This window comes from Myotis yumanensis, unplaced genomic scaffold (assembly GCF_028538775.1).
Source record: "Myotis yumanensis isolate MYYU_CA2020_CCGP unplaced genomic scaffold, mMyoYum1.0.hap1 SCAF_4, whole genome shotgun sequence".
NCBI classification, from domain to species: domain Eukaryota; kingdom Metazoa; phylum Chordata; class Mammalia; order Chiroptera; family Vespertilionidae; genus Myotis; species Myotis yumanensis.
Window position 1 is genome coordinate 100814111 of NW_027223755.1, and position 20319 is coordinate 100834429.

At 58.9% G+C, this 20319-nt stretch overlaps 3 protein-coding genes across 8 annotated transcripts; 1 reads left to right on the top strand and 2 right to left on the bottom strand.

Moving 5' to 3' along the window:
• The first annotated feature begins 816 nt into the window (after positions 1–816).
• PKMYT1 (protein kinase, membrane associated tyrosine/threonine 1) lies at positions 817–11375 on the top strand. 2 transcript variants are annotated; one of them, XM_070413187.1, is made up of 8 exons: positions 817–1011; positions 6615–7117; positions 8015–8508; positions 9221–9327; positions 9463–9635; positions 9717–9874; positions 10947–11027; positions 11112–11375. In XM_070413187.1, the coding sequence occupies exons 2-8, from the start codon at positions 6770–6772 to the stop codon at positions 11221–11223; spliced, it is 1473 nt and encodes a 490-aa protein (XP_070269288.1). In that variant the 5' UTR covers positions 817–1011; positions 6615–6769; the 3' UTR covers positions 11224–11375. The 2 variants fall into 2 exon arrangements, with proteins under 2 accessions (XP_070269288.1, XP_070269287.1); XM_070413186.1 differs by having other exon boundaries at positions 9463–9874.
• Positions 7501–14818, bottom strand: PAQR4 (progestin and adipoQ receptor family member 4). Of its 3 annotated transcripts, none has more exons than XM_070413191.1 (3): positions 14338–14818; positions 12763–12984; positions 7501–12621 (listed from the first exon to the last, which is right to left on the bottom strand). In XM_070413191.1, exons 1-3 carry the CDS (start codon positions 14501–14503, stop codon positions 12188–12190), a joined length of 822 nt encoding a protein of 273 aa, XP_070269292.1. In that variant the 5' UTR covers positions 14504–14818; the 3' UTR covers positions 7501–12187. The 3 variants fall into 3 exon arrangements, with proteins under 3 accessions (XP_070269292.1, XP_070269293.1, XP_070269294.1); XM_070413192.1 differs by having other exon boundaries at positions 12763–13059; positions 14338–14418; XM_070413193.1 differs by lacking the exon at positions 14338–14818 and adding an exon at positions 13596–14147.
• A 971-nt stretch (positions 14819–15789) lies between these two features.
• Positions 15790–20058, bottom strand: KREMEN2 (kringle containing transmembrane protein 2). 3 transcript variants are annotated; one of them, XM_070413190.1, is made up of 9 exons: positions 19656–20058; positions 19231–19405; positions 18455–18546; positions 18236–18360; positions 17880–18033; positions 17043–17375; positions 16850–16975; positions 16669–16765; positions 15790–16381 (listed from the first exon to the last, which is right to left on the bottom strand). In XM_070413190.1, the coding sequence occupies exons 1-9, from the start codon at positions 19789–19791 to the stop codon at positions 16171–16173; spliced, it is 1449 nt and encodes a 482-aa protein (XP_070269291.1). In that variant the 5' UTR covers positions 19792–20058; the 3' UTR covers positions 15790–16170. The 3 variants fall into 3 exon arrangements, with proteins under 3 accessions (XP_070269291.1, XP_070269289.1, XP_070269290.1); XM_070413188.1 differs by lacking the exons at positions 19231–19405; positions 19656–20058 and adding an exon at positions 18804–19127 and having other exon boundaries at positions 18236–18546; XM_070413189.1 differs by lacking the exons at positions 19231–19405; positions 19656–20058 and adding an exon at positions 18736–19127 and having other exon boundaries at positions 18236–18546.
• Positions 20059–20319: the final 261 nt, after the last annotated feature.

A 20319-nucleotide genomic window follows, 5' to 3' on the forward strand; every position in this document is an offset into this window, starting at 1 on the left:
AAGGAGCCCCAGCCGCACCGTTAGGAGTCTGCACTTGCTTTGAGCAGCCTCCTGCTAAGTACTTTAAGGGGATCATCTCCCTTGAAACTCCAGCGCGGTGAGGAAGGCTTTGTCAGCTCAATTTTTAGAGGAGAGGAGACTCAGAAAAGCCCAGGTGCGTCCTTAAGGTCGTTCAGCCCGGAAGGAGCTGAGGGCGCTGTGAGCTGAGCTCAAGTTTCCAATCCAATGAATGGGGTGGAGTGGGGGGAGTTGCTGCCGTGGTGGCTGAGGCCCGGGGCTCCAGCCTCGGTGTCTGCAGGGAGAGTCAGAATTTTCTGGTTCCCCAAGCCAGAGCCAGGCGTCCCGCGGGTCTGAGGAATGTGTGTCCCGGATCCGCCCCGTCGGGATCCCCGAGGACGCAGGCCCTTCCTGCCCTGCCCAGAGGTGATCGCCTCCTGTCCTGGGCCGACTCGTCTGCTCCCTTTATAGTCGCGAACACTAACTCAGCCTAGCGACAGTCCCGGGAGACGGGACCGGGGTCCGGAGGTCGGCTGGCGTCTGGGAGACCAGGCGGGAGGGATCCCCGTCGGCTCCGGACCCGCTGCCACGCCGCAGCCCCGGGAGGCAGGGCGCAGACACCTCTGCCCCGGGCCGGCGCCGAGCGGCACTGCGCCTGCGCGGTGAGAACGCGGGGCGGGGCGGAGGGGGCGGGGCGGGAGGGGGCGGGGCGGCGGCGCTTCCGCGGACGTGAGCGGCGGAGCCCGGAAGGCTGGGCGCCCGCGATGGGCTCCTCGGGGCGGGGGCGGGGGCAGAGGCGTTCCTGGGCGGGGACTCGAGGCCGGTTTGGAATTTTTGGCGCGAGTTGGCTCCGCGGGCGTTCACGGGCCGTTCCCAGCCGGAGGGTCCTGTCGTCCCGGCGCGGAGAGCTGTCGACGGCCGGCCTGGCCCTCCCGACCGCCCCGAGGGCGCCCCGCCGCCTCGGCGGACCGGAGTCCGGACCTCGCGGAGCGGCGCCCCGCCCACCTGCGCCAGGTGAGCCGGGCCGGGCCCTGAGCGCTCCTCGGCCGCCCCCCCTCCCCTCCGCTCCCCTTGGCTCCGGCGCCCTTGCCCTCTGAGAGCTCCGGTCAGCCTCCCCCTCCTCCCCCGTCGCCCTCCGGCCTCCTCCCCTCCCCGTCGGGCTGGGTCCCGCCCCGTCCCTCTGCTCACCCCTCTTCCGTAGCCTTGCCCGCGGCCAGCCCCGGGCGCCCCGCCCCTTCCCTCCCTTCCCCTCCCCTCCCCTCCAGCCGCTCCCGGGACTGCCCGGCTGCTCCTGCGTCCTTCCCGGGCCCCCTGTCGGCTTTCATCTGGGCGCCACTCACCACGGCGACCGCCCCGCCCCCGCCCCGCGGCTGGTCCTTCCTCGGGAACAGCCCCACCCACGTCCCCGCTGCAGCCCCTGCAGCGTGACAGCCGGTCCGCTCGGCTCTGTGCGCCAGGGTCGCCCCGCGCGCGCGGGGTGGATCGCGGAGCCGCCCGGTGGGAGCTCGCAGTCGAGCGCGGTAGACCGGGCAGCAGAGGTGTCCGGCCAACGGGAGGGAGGCCTCTGGCTGGCGTCCCGGAAACCGGGCAGGGCCGCTCTGGATTCGCCTGTCTCCTTCTGCCTAACCCCCACCCCCCCACCCCCAAAGCTGAGTGGCCTGGCCAGGGGTGCTGGGACGTGGAGGACATTGGAGGGGCTGAGAGCTGCTTTAAGATGCGGCTGTCCAAGCTTCTGAGTGTGCTGGGACGGGGTCTGGAGGCCGAACTTCTCATCAGCGCCCCGGGGGGCCTGGCATCCCAGTCCTCACTTTGAGGACCCCTGGGAGTGGGATTCCTGGGGGGAAAGGGGCAGCGGAAGGGTTATCACAACACGTAGGGCGAGTCCTCTAGGGAGGTGCCATGGGGGACCCTCCCGCAGGCCTCACTCTCCCAGGGGCTGGAGGGCACACTTCCGGTGACTGTCCCCTTCCTCCCCTTGTTAGGTATTGCATTCTTTTTTAAAAATATTTTTTTTAATTGATTTTTTTTTTTTTTTTTTGAGAGAGGAAGGGAGAGGGGGAGAGAGAGAAGAAAAGACATGGATGTGACATGAGAGCTAAACATCCATTGGCTACCTCCGGCATGCCTCCTACCGGGGATCAAACCAGCAACCTTTCAGTGCAGGGGGCGATGCCCAACCAACTGAGCCACACTGGCCGTGGCCGGCATGGCGTCTTTTGATACACTGTGGCTTCCTCTCAAAATTACATTCCCCTCCTTTTGTGTTCTTGTCCATGTTTCAGTGACAACATTATAGCAACACAAAAAGCCTTCTCTGCCCCAGCACACAGAGCTACTGATACCTGTGGGGCCTCTGTGGCTTCGTGAGTCTTTTAACAGCATTTTATTAAGGAATCTGCATGCCAGACGCTAGGCCGAGGCTTCCCGGAGATGATTATTACAGGTCCACAAATCCTGAGGCCAGGAGTGTTTTGGAATTCAAAATGTGTCAGATTTTAGAAAGCTAATAGGGTGCATATAACATTTATATGTAACACCACCCATGGGTCTGGGACATCATTCAGTAATCAAACACAATATTTTTGTCAAGAAATATATGCATATTCACACTTAGAGAGGGAAAAGTAGGTCAGACCATATTTTTCTGCCAAATGAGGTATTTCTTTATTTGTTTTTGGCCAAATGAGTTTTATGTAAATTTCTAGATGTCCCACTTGTTGAGAAAACTATTTTTACCCACTGAATTGTTTTGGCACCCTGTCAAAATCAATTGACTATAAATGTGAGGGTTTATTTCTGAATTTTCAATTCTATTCCATTGATCTGTATGTCTATCCTTATGTAAATACAATACTGTTTTGATTATTGTAACTTTGTAGTATTGTAAGTTTTGAAATTGGGAAGTATGAATCCTCCAACTTCATTTTGAATGTTTTGACTATTCTGGGTCTAGTGAATTTGCATATACATTTTAGGATCAGCTTGTCAATTTCTACAAAGACTCCAGCTGAGATTCTAATAGGGATTGTGCTGAATCTGTACATCAATTTGGAGAGTATTGCCATTTTATCCATATTAAATCCTTGGATCTATGAACATGTAATATCTTTTCATTTACAGGTGGGGCAAAAGTAGGATTACAGTTTGTATGGAAAATAATACAGTAATTCATAAATAATAATAATATAAGAATAAACTACTTTGCATACTCACAACTGTAAACTTACTTTTGCCCCACTCTCTATTTGGGTTGTCTTTAATTTCCTAAAGAAGCTGAGGGAATACAGGAAAGAAAGTATATATGCATGTTTGTTATATTGACATTCTTATTTACAATGTCTGGTTCTCTTCATTTGTTCAAGTTACCACTTGGCGTCATTTTCTAGTCCAGCATCGTCTTGTTCTCTCCCATCTCCTTTGTGCTGTTATTTGCAAGTATATCACATTTCTTTATGTTACATGCCTAACAATACATTTACACACATATTGTTTCATACAATTGCTTTTTAAAAAAATATATTTTTATTGATTTCAGAGAGGAAGAGAGAAGGAGAGAGAAATAGAAACATCAATGATGGGCGAGAATCATTGATTGACTGCCTCCTGCAGGCCCCACACTGAGGATTGAGCCAGCAACCCGGGCATATGCCCTTGACTGGAATTGAACCCAGGACCCTTCAATTCAAGGCTGACACACTTTATCGGCTGAGCCAAACTGAACTATTTGTTTAGTTCTTTGAGCATATTTATAGACTACTTTGAAGACTTTCTTTGTTAAATCTGACATCTAGTCCTTCTTACAAGTAGTTTCTGTTGCCTGTTATTTTTATTTAAATTTTAAAGCTATTTTTACTTTTATTTTTTTAAACATTATTTTATTTATTGGTTTTAGAGAGAAAGACAGAGAGAGGGGGATAAACATCAATTTGTTGTTCACTTACTTATGCGTTCATTGGTTTGTATGTTCCCTGATTGGGGATGTTCCCTGACTGGGGATGGAGCTTGCAACCTTGGTGTCTCAGGATGAAGCTCTAAACCAACCAGCCAGCCAGGGCTGCCTTTTATTTTATCTTTCCTGTGTGGGGGTCACACTTCCCTGTGTTTTGCACATCTTGTAATTTGTTGAAAACTGGAGATTTTTTTTAAAGATTGGTAAACTTTTAACAAATATGTTTTTATTGATTTCAAAAGGGAGAGGGAGATACAAACATCAATGATGAGAGAGAATCATTGATTGGCTGCCTCCTGCAGGCCCCCTGCTGGGGACCGAGCCTGCAACCTAGACATGTGCCCTGAGGGGGAATCCAACTGAGACCTCCTGGATTATGGGTTGATGCTCAACCACTGAGCCACACCGGCCTGCAAAACCGGACATTTTAGTTTTTATATGTTTTTATTGATTTCAGAGCGTAAGGGATAGTGAGAGAGAGATAGAAACATCAATGATGAGAGAGAATCGTTGATTGGCTGCCTCCTGCATCCCCCCGCGGCCCCCAATTGGGGATCTAGCCTGCAACCATGATCTCCTGGTTCATAGGTCACTGAGCCACGCTGACTGGGCAAAAACTGGACGTTGTTGTGTTTTTTTTGTTTTTTTACATTTTAGCGACTGTGTGTACTGGCTCCTCAACCCCTCTGGGGCTTGTGATTTTTTTTTTCCTTATCTATTTGTTTAGTGACTGACTGGACCATTGCAGTGACATGTCTTTCTGCAGCATGAAGTCTCTGACATGGCTCCTCAGAGGACCCAGCCTGGAACATCTACACAGTCAACCTGGGACCCTGGGGCTTTAAGGGGGGCTGTCTTTGACTGCTTTCCCTAATCATATCCACCTGTTGGGCTCCCCCAATTGCTAGCTGTCTTTATTGTTTTTGTCGTAGAGCATCAATTGCTCCATTGACTGGTCCAATTAAATTTAGGCTCCTTTAACAGGATAGCTTTTGAGTTCAGTGTTTGAGGTTTGTTTTGACCCCAGGAAGGCTCTTTTTATCTATCTCTTTACCTGGTTCTCTCTGGTAAATTACCTGGTTGTAATAATGGAGGGACCAGCCTCGGCCTATTTGTGTACCACCCACACCTTGATTGATTTTTAAATTAAATCTTTATTGTTGAAAGTATTGCATGTCTCCCCCCACCCCCTCCCCATTGACCTGTTCTAGCCCGCCCCTGCCCCCCACCCCAGACCTTCACCACCCTATCGTCTGTGTCCATGGGTTATGCATGTATGTATACAAGTTCTTTGGTTGATCTCTTCCCACCCACCCATCCTCCCCCACCTTCCCTCTGAGATTCTGCAGTCTGTTTTATGCTTCTATGTCTTTAGATCTATGTTGTTCATCAGTTTATTTTGTTCATTAGATTTCACATATGAGTGAGGTCGTGTAATACTTGTCTTTCTCTGACTGGCTTATTTTGATTAGCATAATACTCTCCAGGTCCCTCCATGCTGTCTCAAAGGGTAAGAGATCCTTCTCTTTTTTTACTGCTGCATAGTATTCCATGGTGTAGATGTACCACAGCTTTTTTATTCACTCATCTGTTGATAGGCACTTGGGCTATTTCCAGATCTTAGCTATTATAAATTGTGCTGTTATGAACATAGGGGTGCATACATTCTTTCTGATTGGTGTTTTGGGTTTCTTAGGATGTATTCCTAGAAGTGGGATCACTGGATCAAAGGGCATATCCATATTTAATTTTTTGAGAAAACTTCATACTGTTTTCCATAATGGCTGCACCGGTCTGCATTCCCACAGCAGTGCACTTGGGTTCCCTTTTCTCCACATCCTCGCCAGCACTTGTCATTTGTTGATTTGTTGATGGTAGCCATTCTGTTATTGATTTTTTAGAGCACCTTTATACTTGAACTGCCCATATTCTGTTTCAAATAAAGTCTGTTTTTTTGTTTGTTTATAGGGAGAACTTCAGTGCTGTCTGTTGTATAACTATCTCTCCCCCAGGCAGAATATCTGAGCTGCCGCTCTGGAGCTGCGGGCAGGGGCAGTTATGCCCATCTCCCTGAGTGACACCGCTGCCTTCCGATGGGGCGGCAGCCTGTGGTCTCAGCTTGCCCCGCCCAGTGTGGAACCTCCTTCCGAGGAATGAGCTGGGCCTTGAGCTATTGTGCTGTCTGTATACCTGACCTGCTGGACCCTAGGCAGAGCATGCGCCTTCCGAGTGGGGGCTGGTGAAAGGAGGGAGCCCTGGCCTCTCGGCTACATCCAGCTGGGACTTAGCCTCTGCAACATGGAGTTGAAAGTGGGACTCCACTACACGCGTTTTAGAATCACAACTATGAAAAAGAGAGCAAGGAACTTGGAATCAGACCTTTTTATACTTTGAAATCGGAGATAAGGGAGTGTGGGCCTGTGTGAATATGTCCCCCTTACAGTCTTCGAAGAGATCGCATATCTTAAGGTCAAATAGCAGTTGTGACAAGGCAGGGATGCGTGCACAGGGAGTCTGGCTCCAGCACCTGCCTTGATTTAACCTCTGCTGTATGGTGGGAGCCTCTGGGACCTGGTCCCATGCATTTCAGTTTGTGTTTCTAGGACCTCCTGGTACAGACGACTGTGTGCAGGTGTGTATATATTTGTTCTCTGCCTTTTCCCACCAGGTGCTCGTGTCTCCACAGCCTCCATGTTTAAAGGAGAACATGTGTGAGGAGTAGACGCGGCTTCTTCCACAGCCTCTCGGGGGCCACAGGACAAGGAACTGTTGGAGTGGACACGTTGTTCTGTACTCTACCTCTCAGTGCCTCCTGTGCTGGCCATGCCTGTGCCCACAGAGGGCACCCCACCACCCCTGAGTGGCACCCCGACCCCAGTCCCAGCCTACTTCCGCCATGCAGAACCTGGCTTTTCCCTCAAGAGGCCCAGGGGGCTTAGTCAGAGCCTTCCGCCCCGGCCCCCTGCCAAGGGCAGCATCCCCATCAGTCGCCTCTTCCCTCGGACCCCAGGCTGGCACCAGCCCAAACCCCGGAAGGTGTCATTTCAAGGCAAAGCCTCTGGGACCCTGCAGAGCCCCAGTTACGACCCAAGCCGGCCGGAGTCCTTCTTCCAACAGAGTTTCCAGAGGCTGGGCCGCCTGGGTCGTGGCTCCTATGGAGAGGTCTTCAAGGTGAGTGGAGTGACAGTGCTATGGGCCTGTCTGGGGGTGCCCCCTTGCCTCCCTCCCTCTGCCTGGATGGGATAGTATCCTGGGCAGCCTGCTCCCCTTCTCTCCTGACAGCCCACTTCTGGGCTGACAGACACCCCTCCTCAGTGTTTGATTGGCTGCTTTCTCATAAACCCCCACACAGGCCCCTTCGAGGCCCCCTCAGTGCACACTCTCCCTTTGTCCAGAGCCTGGCAATGGCTCCTGGCTACCATCTCCTCCCACCCTGGAGCCAGCTGATCTTGGCAAGCTCTGCCTGGTCCCAGAGCCAGCCCCAGAGTGCAGTGCACACCCTGCCCCGCCACCCCCCAGGCCGCAGATACTTAGGCTATACTCTGTACACCACCTTTTCTCTTTTTCTTAAAATATATTTTCCAATAATTTATATTTCCTTTAAAATGGTAGTATTCCTTACACAAGTACTACAAACAGCGTGGGCCCCTAGATTAGCTCTTCTTCCAGAGGAAACCGCTGGGCTTCTCAGGTGGGCACCCTTCCTTCCAGAACTCTCTCTCTACATCTCTAGAATTGGCCATATAGAAACAAACCAATTAGTATTCTACACAGTGGATCACACTGCCTGTATTGTTCTGAAGCCAGCTGTTTTTATTTCATAATCGTTTGAGAGACCCTCCAGATTAGTACTTAGAGGTCTGCCCTGTCTCTTCCTTGCTTGGGTCTCTAGTGAGCCAATGCCTGGGGTAGAGGTCTGTCTGGTCTTGCTATTGCATGTGCAGGGGTGTCTAAGGTAGGTGCCATGCTGCACCTTCCACACATGTGAAATCTTAATAGAATCTGCTGTTCTGCTAAATGGCTGTGCTACTTCCCCCATCCCACCCTCAGGTACTATCTCCCTTGCAGGTGCGTTCCAAGGAAGATGGCCAGCTCTATGCCATAAAGCGTTCCATGTCACCATTCCGGGGCCCCAAGGACCGGGCCCGAAAGCTGGCTGAGGTCAGTGGCCATGAGAAGGTGGGGCAGCACCCATGCTGTGTGCGGCTGGAGCGAGCCTGGGAGGAGGGCGGCATCCTGTACCTGCAGACAGAGCTGTGTGGGCCCAGCCTGCAGCAGCACTGTGAGGCCTGGGGCACTGGCCTGCCTGAGGCCCAGGTCTGGGGCTACCTGCGGGATACCCTCCTCGCTCTGGCCCACCTGCATGGCCAAGGCCTGGTCCACCTTGACATCAAGCCTGCCAACATCTTCCTGGGGTCCCGGGGCCGCTGCAAAGTGGGTGACTTTGGGCTGCTGGTGGAGCTGGATGAATCTGGAGCTGGTGAGGCCCAGGAGGGAGACCCCCGCTACATGGCCCCCGAGCTGCTGCAGGGCTCCTATGGGACAGCAGCCGATGTGTTCAGGTAAGGGCTGGGCCATGGGAGGCCCTTCGTGGCTGGGGTGCAGTCAGCAGAGGGAGGGAAATGCCATCCTAGCCCAAAGTCAGGAAGATTTGGCCTCAGGCTGGGAGACAGTGCCCTGAGGGGGTGAAGCCACCACCCTCTAGTTGAGGGTAGTCTACAGTCAGGCTGTCTAAGCAGCAAATCATCTGGAGTTACTTTACTAGATTCATCCATCTCTTTACCACATCTCCATGGAGGGACTATTATTACTCCATTTATAGGGGAATGGGCCCAGTGGGGTTAAAGGACTTGCCCAGAGTCCACAGTTAGCAGGGGGTGAAGCTGGGACTAGACCAGGCACTGGGTTCCATGATGCATGTCAGTAACCATTGCTCTGCCTCTAACCGCCTATCCAGCCATATCTACAGGATCTTGATAGTAACACTAGTAACCATAGTGTCTATCTGGCGGGGGTGCCAGGAGGACTCATCGCAGTGGTTTGTGGGCTGCACTGGACACTGGGTCCATGCTTCATGAATGTGTTCCCCTCATTGGCTCTGCTGGGGCCTTCTCAGAGCCCCCAGCCACTCCTTCCCCACCTGCCTGGCTCATGGTAGAAGACAGCGGCTCTTTTCCACCCTCTTCTGAGGGGCATCCTGGGGCTCTGGGATCTGTGGCCCAAGGCTAACCTTGTCTGTCTTCTGTCCCTGTCTTCACCCCCTTACCCCCCCAGTCTGGGTCTCACCATCCTGGAAGTGGCGTGCAACATGGAGCTGCCCCATGGTGGAGAGGGCTGGCAGCAGCTGCGCCAGGGCTACTTGCCCCCTGAATTCACTGCCGGTGAGTGGTGGTGGTGGTGGTGGCGGGGGGGAGGGGACATGGTGCTACAGACTTGTGTGAGGAAGTGGTTGGTTGTGAGGAGACTGCTGGGCTCAGAGCCCAGTCACCCTTGACATAGTTCTACCCTGTGGACAGGCCTGTCTTCTGAGCTGCGGTCTGTCCTCAGCATGATGCTGGAGCCTGATCCCAAGCTGCGGGCCACAGCTGAGACCCTGCTGGCCCTGCCTATGCTCAGGCAGCCACAGCCCTGGAGTGTCCTGTGGTTCATGGCTGCTGAAGCCCTGAGTAGAGGCTGGGCCCTTTGGCAGGTAAGACTGGTAAAGGTAACAGACTACCCTGCTTCTGGCCCTGGATTCTGTCCAGCCTCCCTTGGCCCCCTGTTCCCACAGGCCCTGCTTGCCCTGCTGTGCTGGCTCTGGCACGGGCTGGCTCACCCTGCCAGCTGGCTACAGCCCCTGAGGCCTCCAGCCACCCCGCCCGGCTCGCCGCCCTACAGCTTCCTCCTGGACAACAGCCACTCCAGCAACTGGGATGACGACAGCATAGGGTGGGTGAGAGCTCAGGACTGATGGGCAGGGGTGGGGAGACGGGCTGTCAGCGTGGCCAAACCCCATACAGAGACCAGGCTCCATGGGGATTAGTGGTGAACAGGGACCCTCCCATAAACCTGGCCCCCCTCATACCCTGGGAAGGGCACCAAGGCTGGTGGGAGTACAGCCTGGCCTGGTTTGAATGCAGTTGTTTCTTCTGAGCTCAGAACATGGAACAGCTGCTGTGCAGAGCACAGCAGAATGGCAACTTCACACTTAGGGCACTGCCACACTAGGGAGAGGCAGGTGGTGCAGCTCCAACCGCAGTCCAGGCTGCCAGTGCCCAAGGACAAGGCATTGTCCTTTTCAGGGGACAAAGTTCCCAGAGCCTGGCGAGCCCCCATCCTGGGAGGAATTTCTTAGTCCCAGATGCCTGGGGGCCAAGTGAGAGGCTATAATTAAGAAACTGTGGCAAAGGAAAACCACATGCTCAGGGCAGACAGTTCTCAGGAGAAATCACACCATGAACCCTTCCTTATGAAAGTGCCATCACAGGGCAGTCCTGCTGGGGGGCTCAGTTAGTGGGATCATTGTCCTGTACACCAAAAGGTCGTGGTTTTGATTTCCGGTCAGGGCATATACATAGGTTTCGGGTTCCATCCCTTGTCAGGGTGCCTATGGGAGGCAATCTGTTGGTGTTTCTCTCACATTGAAGTTTCTCTTTCCCTTTCTCTCTCTCTCTCAAAAAAATAAAAAAACAAAACATCCTCAGGTGAGAATTAAAAAGAAAATGTCACCCTGTTGTCATAGGGACACTTTATAGCAGAAGGAAGTGCAAAATAAGCTTCCTTTACCACAGGCTCACTTCAAAGCCAGCTCAGCTGAAGCCCATGTGTTCTGAAAAGGGACTAGGTGATCAGGCAGACTTTAAAAGTTGTGCGAATGATTCTTTCAAAGGGCACCACACTTCATTGCCTGTGTCCAGTAGGAGCCTACACAGGGACAGGGTTGATTGTGCTGTTCCCACAGCCTCCTCCCCATGCACTCCCACTGCTTTGACACCCTGCTTGTCTTGCCCACCCTGTGCAGACCCTCATTCTCTCCAGAGGCCATTCTGGCCAGGACCGCCAGGAGCACCTCCTCCACTCCCCAGAGGAGGCAGACACTGAGGTGGGTAGGCCCAGGGTCAGAGGTAGGGAGGTGGGAGGGCCCTTTCAAATCCTGAGTGTCATTTCTCTCTCTTCTACCCCCTAGGGATGACCTGGACCTAAGTGACATTGACTCAGAGTCCCCTCATGGCTCCTTCCCCTCCTTTGAGCCTCGGAACCTCCTCAGCCTGTTTGAGGACTCACTGGGCCCAACCTGAGCCCCTCGCAGCCTTGGTGCTTTTAACCTTTTAGCTCCTTCCCCCATCCTGGAGGCTGGGGTCCCTCTGGGCACTCCCGTGGTCCCTTCTGCCTGGCCATGTCTAATAAAAGATATCTGAATCTTGGGAGCACCCAAGCTTGCTTGCATGGCAACACAGCACTTCCTGCCCATTTTATTGACATCGCCCAGGGTCTGAGGGCCCTGGGACGGGCTGCGGCTAAGGCTGGCTGCAGAGCCCCAGGCCAGCACATTGCAGCTGGGAGCCCCATGCTGTGTGGACCAGAGATTTCCTGAGCAGGCGTGTCCCCGGTGGGCAGGTTGAGCCTTCAGAACATGGCACTCAAGGTGGAGGGTGGGCCCTTAGCCCAGTGGTCCAGGGCCACTCAGCTCTTCACATCTGTGCCAGTTGCCTGGGAAAAGCAGCAGCAGTCTTCCTGCCCCTTGGTCCTGGGATCAATGGATAGTCCTGCTGTCCAAACCCCTCACTCCATTCTGGACAGAGGAAGAAGGGGTGGGTGAGCCTTAGGTTGCTGGACGGGCTGGCATGCAGGGCCAAAAGATGGAGGAATCGTGGATTGGTGGCCGGGCCAGCCACCCATGAGGTACCTTAGAAGGGGCAGGGTGGGGCTATGGCTCTGGGCTGGCAGGACTCCAGCCATCAGAGCTAGATGGACCCCAACATCCCTCTGGTCCAACCCTCACAGGTCATGGAGGGTAAACAGGCCCTTAGAAGGACCGGTTTCCTTCTAGCTGCACAGGAAGACACTGCCCTGGAAGGAGGTGGGGAAGGAAGCGGGAGCTCCGAGGTGTGGGTGGAGGAGAGGCTCGTCCACAGGGAAGAATGGGTGAACAGCTGGGAGGCATCCAAGGAGCCGGTCCCTTGCAGACCAGCAGAAGAAGGGAAGCCTGGTGGTGTTGGCCCTAGAAGACTGGACAGGCTGGCATTGTGTGTGGGCCATGGCTCAGTCTGGGGGACAGGCGTGGTGGGCGGCCCAGAGCAGGTCAGGCACGACGCCAGCGTGCAGCTGCAGGATGGAGCCCACACTGAGCAGGTGCATGATCTGGTGTGAATTGCCCCAGTAGTCGAAGCGGCCTGGTCCCCAGCGCTCTGGCAGACGGGCCACGTTCACTAGCCCCCCAAGCAGTGCTAGGGCGTCCATGCGCAGGTAACAGGGCAGGGAACCTGGAGCTCCAGAGCCCAGTCCCACTCCCCGGGCCCCAAACACCAGGAGGCGGGCACCAGCCTGCCAACCAAAAGCTCGAAGACGGGCACTGGTGGAGGGAGCGGTGAGGGCCCTCCAGCCAGCCACACCTGACAGCATGGTGTAGCCCACCAGGGCAGCTGGGCGCAGCCAGGGCCTGCAGGCCAGGGTGCAGTGGATGATAGGCAGGGCCCCTGCACAGAGGAGAGAGGCAGGAGAGGGCACATCAGTTTGGGGACTGCCTGCCCTTCCATGTGAGTGTCCCCTGCTGCCCCCTCCCCAGTTGCCCCCCAGCTTCCATTCTTCTAGCCCTCCCACCCCATCCTTTGGCTCACCGAGGGTGTTGACGAGGCAGACCCCACACATATCCAGGGCAAGGAGCCGCGTGTACACAGGGCTGCCCCCTTGATGGCACATGAAGAGATGATAGAGCACAGAGCCTGCAGGTGGTGCCAGGCAGGCCACACAGTGTGTGCCCCCCAGCCAGCCATCCTTGCCCAGCTGACCCCAGGGCATGGTCATTGGCAGCAGCACCAGGAAGCCCAGCAGGGCCAGCCCTGGGGGAGGGAAACAGTTATCCATCACACAGCTTCAGCAGAGAGGACAGGTAATGTCCTCAGGGAGTCCACAGTCTAGAGACAACATGAAAGGAATGAGAGCAAGACGGGTCTTGACAACAGTGATAACTATCGCCAGACCTGGGACAGAGGCAGGCCCTGGGTTTTCGGAACTTCACTTACTCAGCAGGCTCCCAATAGTTCTGGAAGTAGAAGAGATTATGCCCACTGCCAGGTGAGTAGGAGAGAGCCCAGGCACTCTAACTCCCACGCTGATCTCACCCCTGCAGCCACATTACATCACCTCCCCAGAAAGCAACGGCCCCCAACCCCCAACCTGCCCTCTATGTGTCAGCAGAGGCCAGAAGGAGGCGTGACTCAAGCTGAGTTCTGGAAAGAACACGTGGGCAATGATACCAGATCCCAGGACAACTTGGCTTGTTCCTCCCAACCCCATGTCCTCTCCATAAGTGACCAGACAAATGAAGGCTTTGAGCCCTTGTCTTTCAAAAGGGGCGAGACAAGGCAGGGGAAGGGGGCAGAAAGGAGTTTGTTCCATCTCCCCAGCACCTCTTCTGGGCGCTCAATTCCTCCCAGCCCAGGCGTCCTACCTTTCCCTGCTGGCACTCCAGCATTGCCCTCACAGAGGTCAAAGGTGGGCACTGCAGGCTGGGGCCGCTGACTGCTCACTATCACAGGGTCTGGCCAGGCCACAGTCCCCCAGTGGGACAGGCCCCAAGGCTGGGCCCAGCCTGCTCAGGGGCCCTCTCTGCCAGGACAGGCCAAGGACGTACAAGGCTGTGTCAGCACAGCTCCACGGGGCGCGGAGGAGGGGCCCCGACGCCTGTGGGGCGGGGTGGGTGGCGGGAGGTGTTGCCACCAGGCGGAGCCCCAAAGACTGGGCTGCTCTGATGGGGTAACAGGGCGGCTACGCGAGGAGGGGCCGGGGCCTGGCTTTTGCTCCTGGATTACTTCTCAACACCTAGGTCCCAAGTCGACACCCAGCACCCAGGTCCGGACGGGGCGCAGGCAGGAGTGGGGAAAGGGGTGGGGAGATGCGCAGGGGGCCGGGATTACGAAGGGGCTGTACACCAGGCTGCTTCTCCCCGGGGCTCAGAGGGATTAAGTGGACTCGGTCCCCCACTCTGCTTCCCTTGCCTGCCCGGGGGCCCCGCCGGGGTAGCGGAAGCAGGTAGCGCCGTCCGGGACAATGGCAGCTTTGTCACCGCGGCTCCTGGCTGTGCCAGGGCCGGGGCAGCCCAGGATCGGGTCACTGGGGCGCTCCTCCGCCTTCCGGCCACCGGCCCGGCGCAGGCAGAGCTACCGCGGGCATGGGACGCGGGCGCAGCTCACCGTGCGTGTAGATGTTGCCCAGCTCGTTGTGCAGGTAGAAGAGGCTGCGCAGGCAGCCTGAGCCGCTACTGGCTGGCCGGTAGCCGGTCAACACGAACTTGTTGAACTGCAGGTGCGGCGGCGAGCTGGCCCAGTCCAGCAGGCGCGGCCCGGCCAGGAACGCCATGGCCTGGCCAAGCACGGGCGGCCCGCGCAGCTCTGAACCCGGGGCCTCTTCAGTGGGGCTGCAGCGGCGCGAGGCTCATCCCTGCGCCTGCCCACGGTCCAGGGCTCGGTTCGCGCACGCGCCGGCCCGGGGGTCCCTGCTCGTGCCCCTCCTGCGCTGCGCAAGCGCGGGCCCAGCGCCCCCGCGTCAGGGCGGAGGCTGGGAACGCGCTGGCCTCCCGAGCGGAGCGCAGTGCGGCCCGCTCCGCCCGTGCAGGCGCCAGCAGGGACAGCTCGCCGGCAGCTGCAGCAGCGACCAGCAGTCCTCTGAAGCCCTGAGGAAGGGTGCGGCCGGACGCGGGACGGGACGCAAGGCTCCGCCCCAACTAACCACCCCCTCCATCCCACCAACGCTTCGCGCGCTGAGCTCCAGACCTAGACGCTGTGAGAGCCAATAGGTACAGCTGGTGGGGGAGGCCCCGCCCCGAGGCTTCCCGGGCCATCACCCTCTTAGCATAATATATGCGGGGCCCATCTCAATTGCATGGAGTGGCTATTGGCTTGGGACCCAACGTTCTGGGTCCCGGTGGCTTTGCTGGAGTGGCCCCAGCACCTTGCGTCCTCCCGCAGTGTGCGCCCCGGCTTTCCGAACTACTCCCAGGTCAGCGCACCCTTGGGCGCCCGCCCTCCCCAGCACCGCCCCACACCCAACGCTACCCCCGCAGCCTGGGCTCTGTCCAAGGTGCTGCCAACCCGGGCCGTTCGGACAGGTCAGGTCTAGAGCCGGCACTCTCCAGTCCAGGGATGATCTATCCACAGGCCTGGCTCCCCTGGAGCGCAGCAAGGCGCACCCAGATGTCCCCTACAGTGTTCCTGACATTCCGGGCGCCATCGGGAGAGGCCCTGCCCTTTGGACAGTCTTCGAGCTCAACAAAACTCACTCTATTATCGCCCACAACGTACACTTTCCGCCCCGCCCAGGACAGGCAGGAAATGGAGGGGAAGAAAGAGGGCAAGTGGCCAGGGAAGAAAGTTCACTCCCTGCCTGGGTTCATACTAAGGTGGGGCCCAGGAAGGCATCTTCTTCCGCTTAATCTGGCTCACAGCCTCACAGCCTGCCTTTCCCCTCGCCGCCCTTCTCCAGGACCCCGCCCACCCATCCTTCCGCAGGCGATTCCTCAGCCCTCTGCATTTCAGCTGGCTCCCAGAAACTGCGTGGAACGCCCTTAACTTGCATGGACACACCCAACCCTTTGCTTCAGTATCATCAACATAATTTCCCACCACTTAAGAATTTGCAGAGCCCTATACCAAAATAGGTCCTTTATTCAAAGTCTGTGTCTGGTCTTTTGACCACTTTTGTTGACCTCTCACATTTCACTTAGGGCAGTAGTCCTGGACTACCCCCAGAGGGGCTCAAAGACCCTGAAATCAGAGAGCTCCTTATCAAGGCCCATGAGGAGGGGAGCCGATTCCTCTTGCCATTTGGCCTGGACCATCTGGACACCTAGAGTTAGGCCAAGGTCCCAATAATAGCACCAGATGCTTCCTGTCCGACGACTGGCCTCTGAGAGATGAACAGAGGCAGAGCTGCCCTTAAAAAACTGGAAGGCCAAGGCAGAGTGCGGCATGGAGTCTCTGGTGTCCATCACACTGTTGGAGGATCCAATGGACCCCGGGGGTCCTGAGTCAGAGAGCAGAGATGAGCGAACGCAGGGAACTCTGGCTGGAGGCGCTCAGGGGTCGATAAGTCGAGGCTAGACCCTCAGCCTGGGAGTCCCCAGGGGGGCAGGGCAGTGCCACCCCTCCAGGTCGGCGGTACCACACAGCCCAACTTCTCCCAGAATCCTGGGAAGGCCTCAAGGGTGGGGGCCCTTTTCCTGGAGCCAGTAGACAGCTCCTAGAGAGGGAGCAGACATCAGCCAAAGACCCAACCAGTCTCACCCCCAGCATCCTGCTTCGCCTGTGATCCCAGGCTCGATTTCCTGTGTAGACCCAAGGTCCCTCAAGAGCCTAGGAGTTTCAGCTCCATTCCTCATCTGGGTCCCAGCTTCCCACCAGACCGCCACTCCCCCCCTATCCCCCGCCACTCCAGTCCCCCACCACGAGCCTGGGCACCGAGGCATCAAGATCAGGTGCCCGACTGCCCAGCTGGGTCACCCTCAGGCCCTGCCCCAGCGTGCGCACCGTCGACGCAGCAGGCGTAGCAGCGACAGCAGTAGCAACAGCAGCAGCAGCAGCAGCAGCAACACTGAGATGGCCATCACTGTCGAGAAGACCCGAGCTGTGGGCACACAGGTGCGGTGAGGACAGGGCTCCAGAGAGCGCTGCTTCCCAAACTCCCGCCCTCCTCAAGCTCCTGCCTCACCCCCCATTGTGGCCTCCGGAGCCCCAAGCCGGGGGCTGCAGCTCACATTAGTCCCGTCGGGGAGCACTGCAGGGGTCTGGGCCGAGCCCTTGGGGAGCACCGGGTTCTCCGAAGCATCCTGCACGCCTGTGGAGAGGGGTGTGAGGCAGCGTGGCTGTGGGGCAAGCCCCGGGGGGATGGGACGGGGCCTCACCTCGGTAGGTGAGCGCGAAGCCCTGCGCGTGGCCACGCGCGTCGCTGCGGAAGGTGAGCAGCAGCGCAGCGGCGCGCAGGTGCAGCGTCCCAGTGGGCGGCGGGCGGGCGCCGTCGAAGGCACGGAGCAGGCTGCCCGAGGCCGCGTCGCGCAGCTCCAGGCGGTCGCGCTGGTCCGCCAGCTCGAAGAGGCGGAAGGTGAGCTCCAGAGCGGCGCCCGGCGGGCCAAGCGCCCAGCTGCAGTTCTGGTCCGGCCCGTACTCATCCGGGAAGTCCGGGGAGTAGATGACGCCCTGCGGCGCAGTCCAGTTCCCCTGGCAGGAGCCCACCGACACTGTGGGCGGGGCCGGCGGTCAGAACCGGAGACCCTGGGGCCACTTCACGGGGCGGAGCTCTACGCCAAAGCCCCGCCTCCTCCCAGCCAGGCCCCGCCCCCAGGCTGACCCCGGACTTCCTCGGGGCCCCTTCCCTTGATCCCCCTCCGCAAATCCTGCTCCGTCCCAGACCCCGCCCTCGGCCCAGTCCCCTCTCCAGGCCCCGCCCCCAGTCCAAGTCCCCTCTCCAGGCCCCGCCCCCAGTCCAAGTCCCCTCTCCAGGCTCGGCCCCCAGCCCACTTCCCTTCTCAGGCCCCGCCCCCAGCCCACTTCCCTTCTCAGGCCCCGCCCCAGCCCAAGTCCCCTCTCCAGGCCCCGCCCCCAGCCCACTTCCCTTCTCAGGCCCCGCCCCAGCCCAAGTCCCCTCTCCAGGCCCCGCCCCCAGCCCACTTCCCTTCTCAGGCCCCGCTCCCAGCCTCCCTTCACTTTCCTTATTGCCCACGTTTCCCCCCCCACGTCCTCACCTTCGTAGACTCCCAGGCGCCCGTCGCCGCCGCACAGCTGGCCGGGGTGGCCGAAGCAGATCTGGTCACAGTCGGTGGCCGGCGCTGGGCGGCCCCGAGCCAAGTCGCTCTCGGAGCCACAGAAGCAGGCGTAGCCAGCTTCCACGCCCGCCAGCTGGGGGCACAGAATGGGTGACGCCAGGGGCAGGGCCTGGGGTACGGGAGGGGCAGTGGGCGCCCGGGGTCGGGCTCGGAAGTGGGAAGCGGACCGGAGGCCCAGAGATGAGTATCAAGGTTTGGTGTCAGCGCTGGGAGTTGTTCTGGGCCCTGATTTCAGTCAAGGTCAGGGGCCACTGGCCGGGGCCGGTGGACAGTACCTGGTAGCCCTTCATGCGGCAGAAGCGGAGGCACACCTGGACGGTGAGCTTCGTAGAGGTGCCACTGGGGCCGCTGAGGGCCGGGGGGGCTCCCGAGTCCACGAAGCAGCCCAGGTAGCCGGGCACTGAGGGGGCAGGGGACGCAGGGTCTGTCTGGCGCCTCCCCTCGGGAACCGCACGCAGGCAGCCCGCGCTCGCCCGTGTCCAGCGGCCACTCACTGTGACAGGTGGGGATGTCGCAGTAGCGCCAGTAGATGCCCTCCTCGGTCTCGGCCACGTAGCACCACGGCTGCACGTCGCCATCTGGGTTCCTGCGGGCGGGGAGGTGGTCCGGATCCTGCTGCCCGCAAATCCCACACTCCACCCCCGCCCCCCGGGTGCAGCAACTCCCGGTTCTGCGCGAGGACGTCCACGCGGACGGCGGGAAGTCATGGAGGGCCCCGAGGGCAGGTTTTAGGCGTTCGGCTGCGGACTGTGCCTTTGCAGTGCTCCTCCCCTACCACGCCGAGGGCCTCGGCCGCTGCCTGGCCTTCGAGCCCCGCTTTCCAGCAGAAGCGGTGACTTCTACCCGCAGAGAAGTGTCCTCCCGCTCAGCTCCGTCCCTGCTGCTCCCGACAGCAGCTGTGTCTCTGAACCCCAAGTCCCTCGGTCACCGCCAGTGGGTGCCCCTCAAAGACGCTGTAGGGCAAGGCCCGGCCCCTCACGCCGGAGATCGCTTTCTGGCCCCATCCACACGGGCCCTCCGGTACCCAGGCCTGCACAGAAGCCGGGCACCTAAGGCCGGACCCGCGTCAGAAAATGTGAGCGCCCAGCGCAGGCCTGTCCCATGCCCTCCCGCTGGGCCGGTCCAACCGAGGCCTTTTCTCCCCGGTCCCGGCCCCCAGCCCCGGCCTCAGGCCCACGCCCGAAATAGTGGACTCAGCCCCGCCCCCAACAAGACCCCGCCCCCAAAGGGACACGCCCACAATAGACCACGCCCCCGGCCCGCCCCTCACCGGCAGAAGTTGTGCGCTCCCAGCCCCCAGCGACCCTGGGGGTCCCTGGCGCTGCTGTAGCTGTGCTGCTGCGTCTGGTCCCAGAAGAGGCACGGGCGGCCGGTCCCGCGCGGGCCTGTGCGGTTCTGGCGGCCGCGGTAGTCGGCGCCATTCACCTGGAAGCACTCGGACAGGCCTGCACGGCGACGGCAGGGCCTTGGGAGGTTCGGAGCCTCGCCCGACATCCTAAGGGTCCCTCCCTCCCCACACGAGGCCAACTCCTGCCCGGCTCCGCAGCTAGCGCCCCTGGTGTCCCCGGGGCCCTGGGGCTGCTCGGCTGCTCCCGCCACCTGCTCTGACCCCTCCCCAGGCTCGGGACCCGGGTCCGAGTCGGGGAGGCGAAGGAGGGAGTGCGACCAAGGCCGGGTCATCTGGCCAAGACTCACCTGGGGTGTGCAGGCTCCCCGCGGAGGCCCCGCGTGGCGACAGCATTGGGAGGAGAAGGAGGAGGAGAAGGAGGAGGCTCTGCGGGGCTCCTGTCCCCATCGCCCCCAACCTAGGAGAGGTCGCCCAGGCCTGCATACGACCTGTGCCACCCCCGGGGTCGCTTCGGGGTCTCCCAGGCGACCTGGGGGGAGGCGTTGTCCTCTGACCTTGAATCCTCGTCCCACCCTGGGCAGCTCTCTCGTCTGGGGCGAGGAAGTGTCTCCCGGGGGCTTTGCCCCCCAGGGCTTCTGCCCCTGGAGGCCCCTCTCTGCCCTGTCCCTCCGGGGGGTCTCCCGGGGGATCTCAGGCCAGGCTTTCTCCGTCTCCGCCTCTGGGAGCTCAGGGTCTGGCCCGGGCCTCCACACCTTCCCCCTCCCGCTGCACCTCGCTCTCTGAGGTTCCCTAGCCCAGGATCTAATGCGCTGCTCCTGCCCCCCTCGTGTCCCTCAGCGGGTCCCTCCCTCCTGGGTCCCTCCCTCCCGCCCCCATCCCTGAGGCCGGGAAGCCCCGCCCGAGACTGGAGCGAAGACAGCAGGTCCGGACGCCTTCCTCACTTGCCCTGGGACCCTCGGCGTCCAGGAGCGCGCCTCCCCCCCTCCTTCTCCCCCTCCCAGGATGCGTGCA

Bases quoted from the DNA above. Each gene is read 5' to 3' on its own strand.
- PAQR4 (XM_070413191.1), bottom strand. From the start codon at position 14,503: ATGGCGTTCCTGGCCGGGCCGCGCCTGCTGGACTGGGCCAGCTCGCCG. The intron at 12,985-14,337 runs GTGAGCTGCGCC...TCCCTCCCCCAG, and splicing joins GGGCAACATCTACACGCACG to GGCTGGCCCTGCTGGGCTTC. The intron at 12,622-12,762 runs GTGAGCCAAAGG...TCCTCTGTGCAG, and splicing joins CTGCCTCGTCAACACCCTCG to GGGCCCTGCCTATCATCCAC.
- KREMEN2 (XM_070413190.1), bottom strand. From the start codon at position 19,791: ATGCAGGCCTGGGCGACCTCTCCTAGGTTGGGGGCGATGGGGACAGGA. The intron at 18,034-18,235 runs GTACTGTCCACC...CTGTGCCCCCAG, and splicing joins GCCGCATGAAGGGCTACCAG to CTGGCGGGCGTGGAAGCTGG. The intron at 16,976-17,042 runs GTGAGGCCCCGT...CCCTCTCCACAG, and splicing joins CTTCGCGCTCACCTACCGAG to GCGTGCAGGATGCTTCGGAG.
- PKMYT1 (XM_070413186.1), top strand. From the start codon at position 6,770: ATGCCTGTGCCCACAGAGGGCACCCCACCACCCCTGAGTGGCACCCCG. The intron at 7,118-8,014 runs GTGAGTGGAGTG...TCTCCCTTGCAG, and splicing joins CCTATGGAGAGGTCTTCAAG to GTGCGTTCCAAGGAAGATGG. The intron at 11,028-11,111 runs GTGGGTAGGCCC...TCTACCCCCTAG, and splicing joins CAGAGGAGGCAGACACTGAG to GGATGACCTGGACCTAAGTG.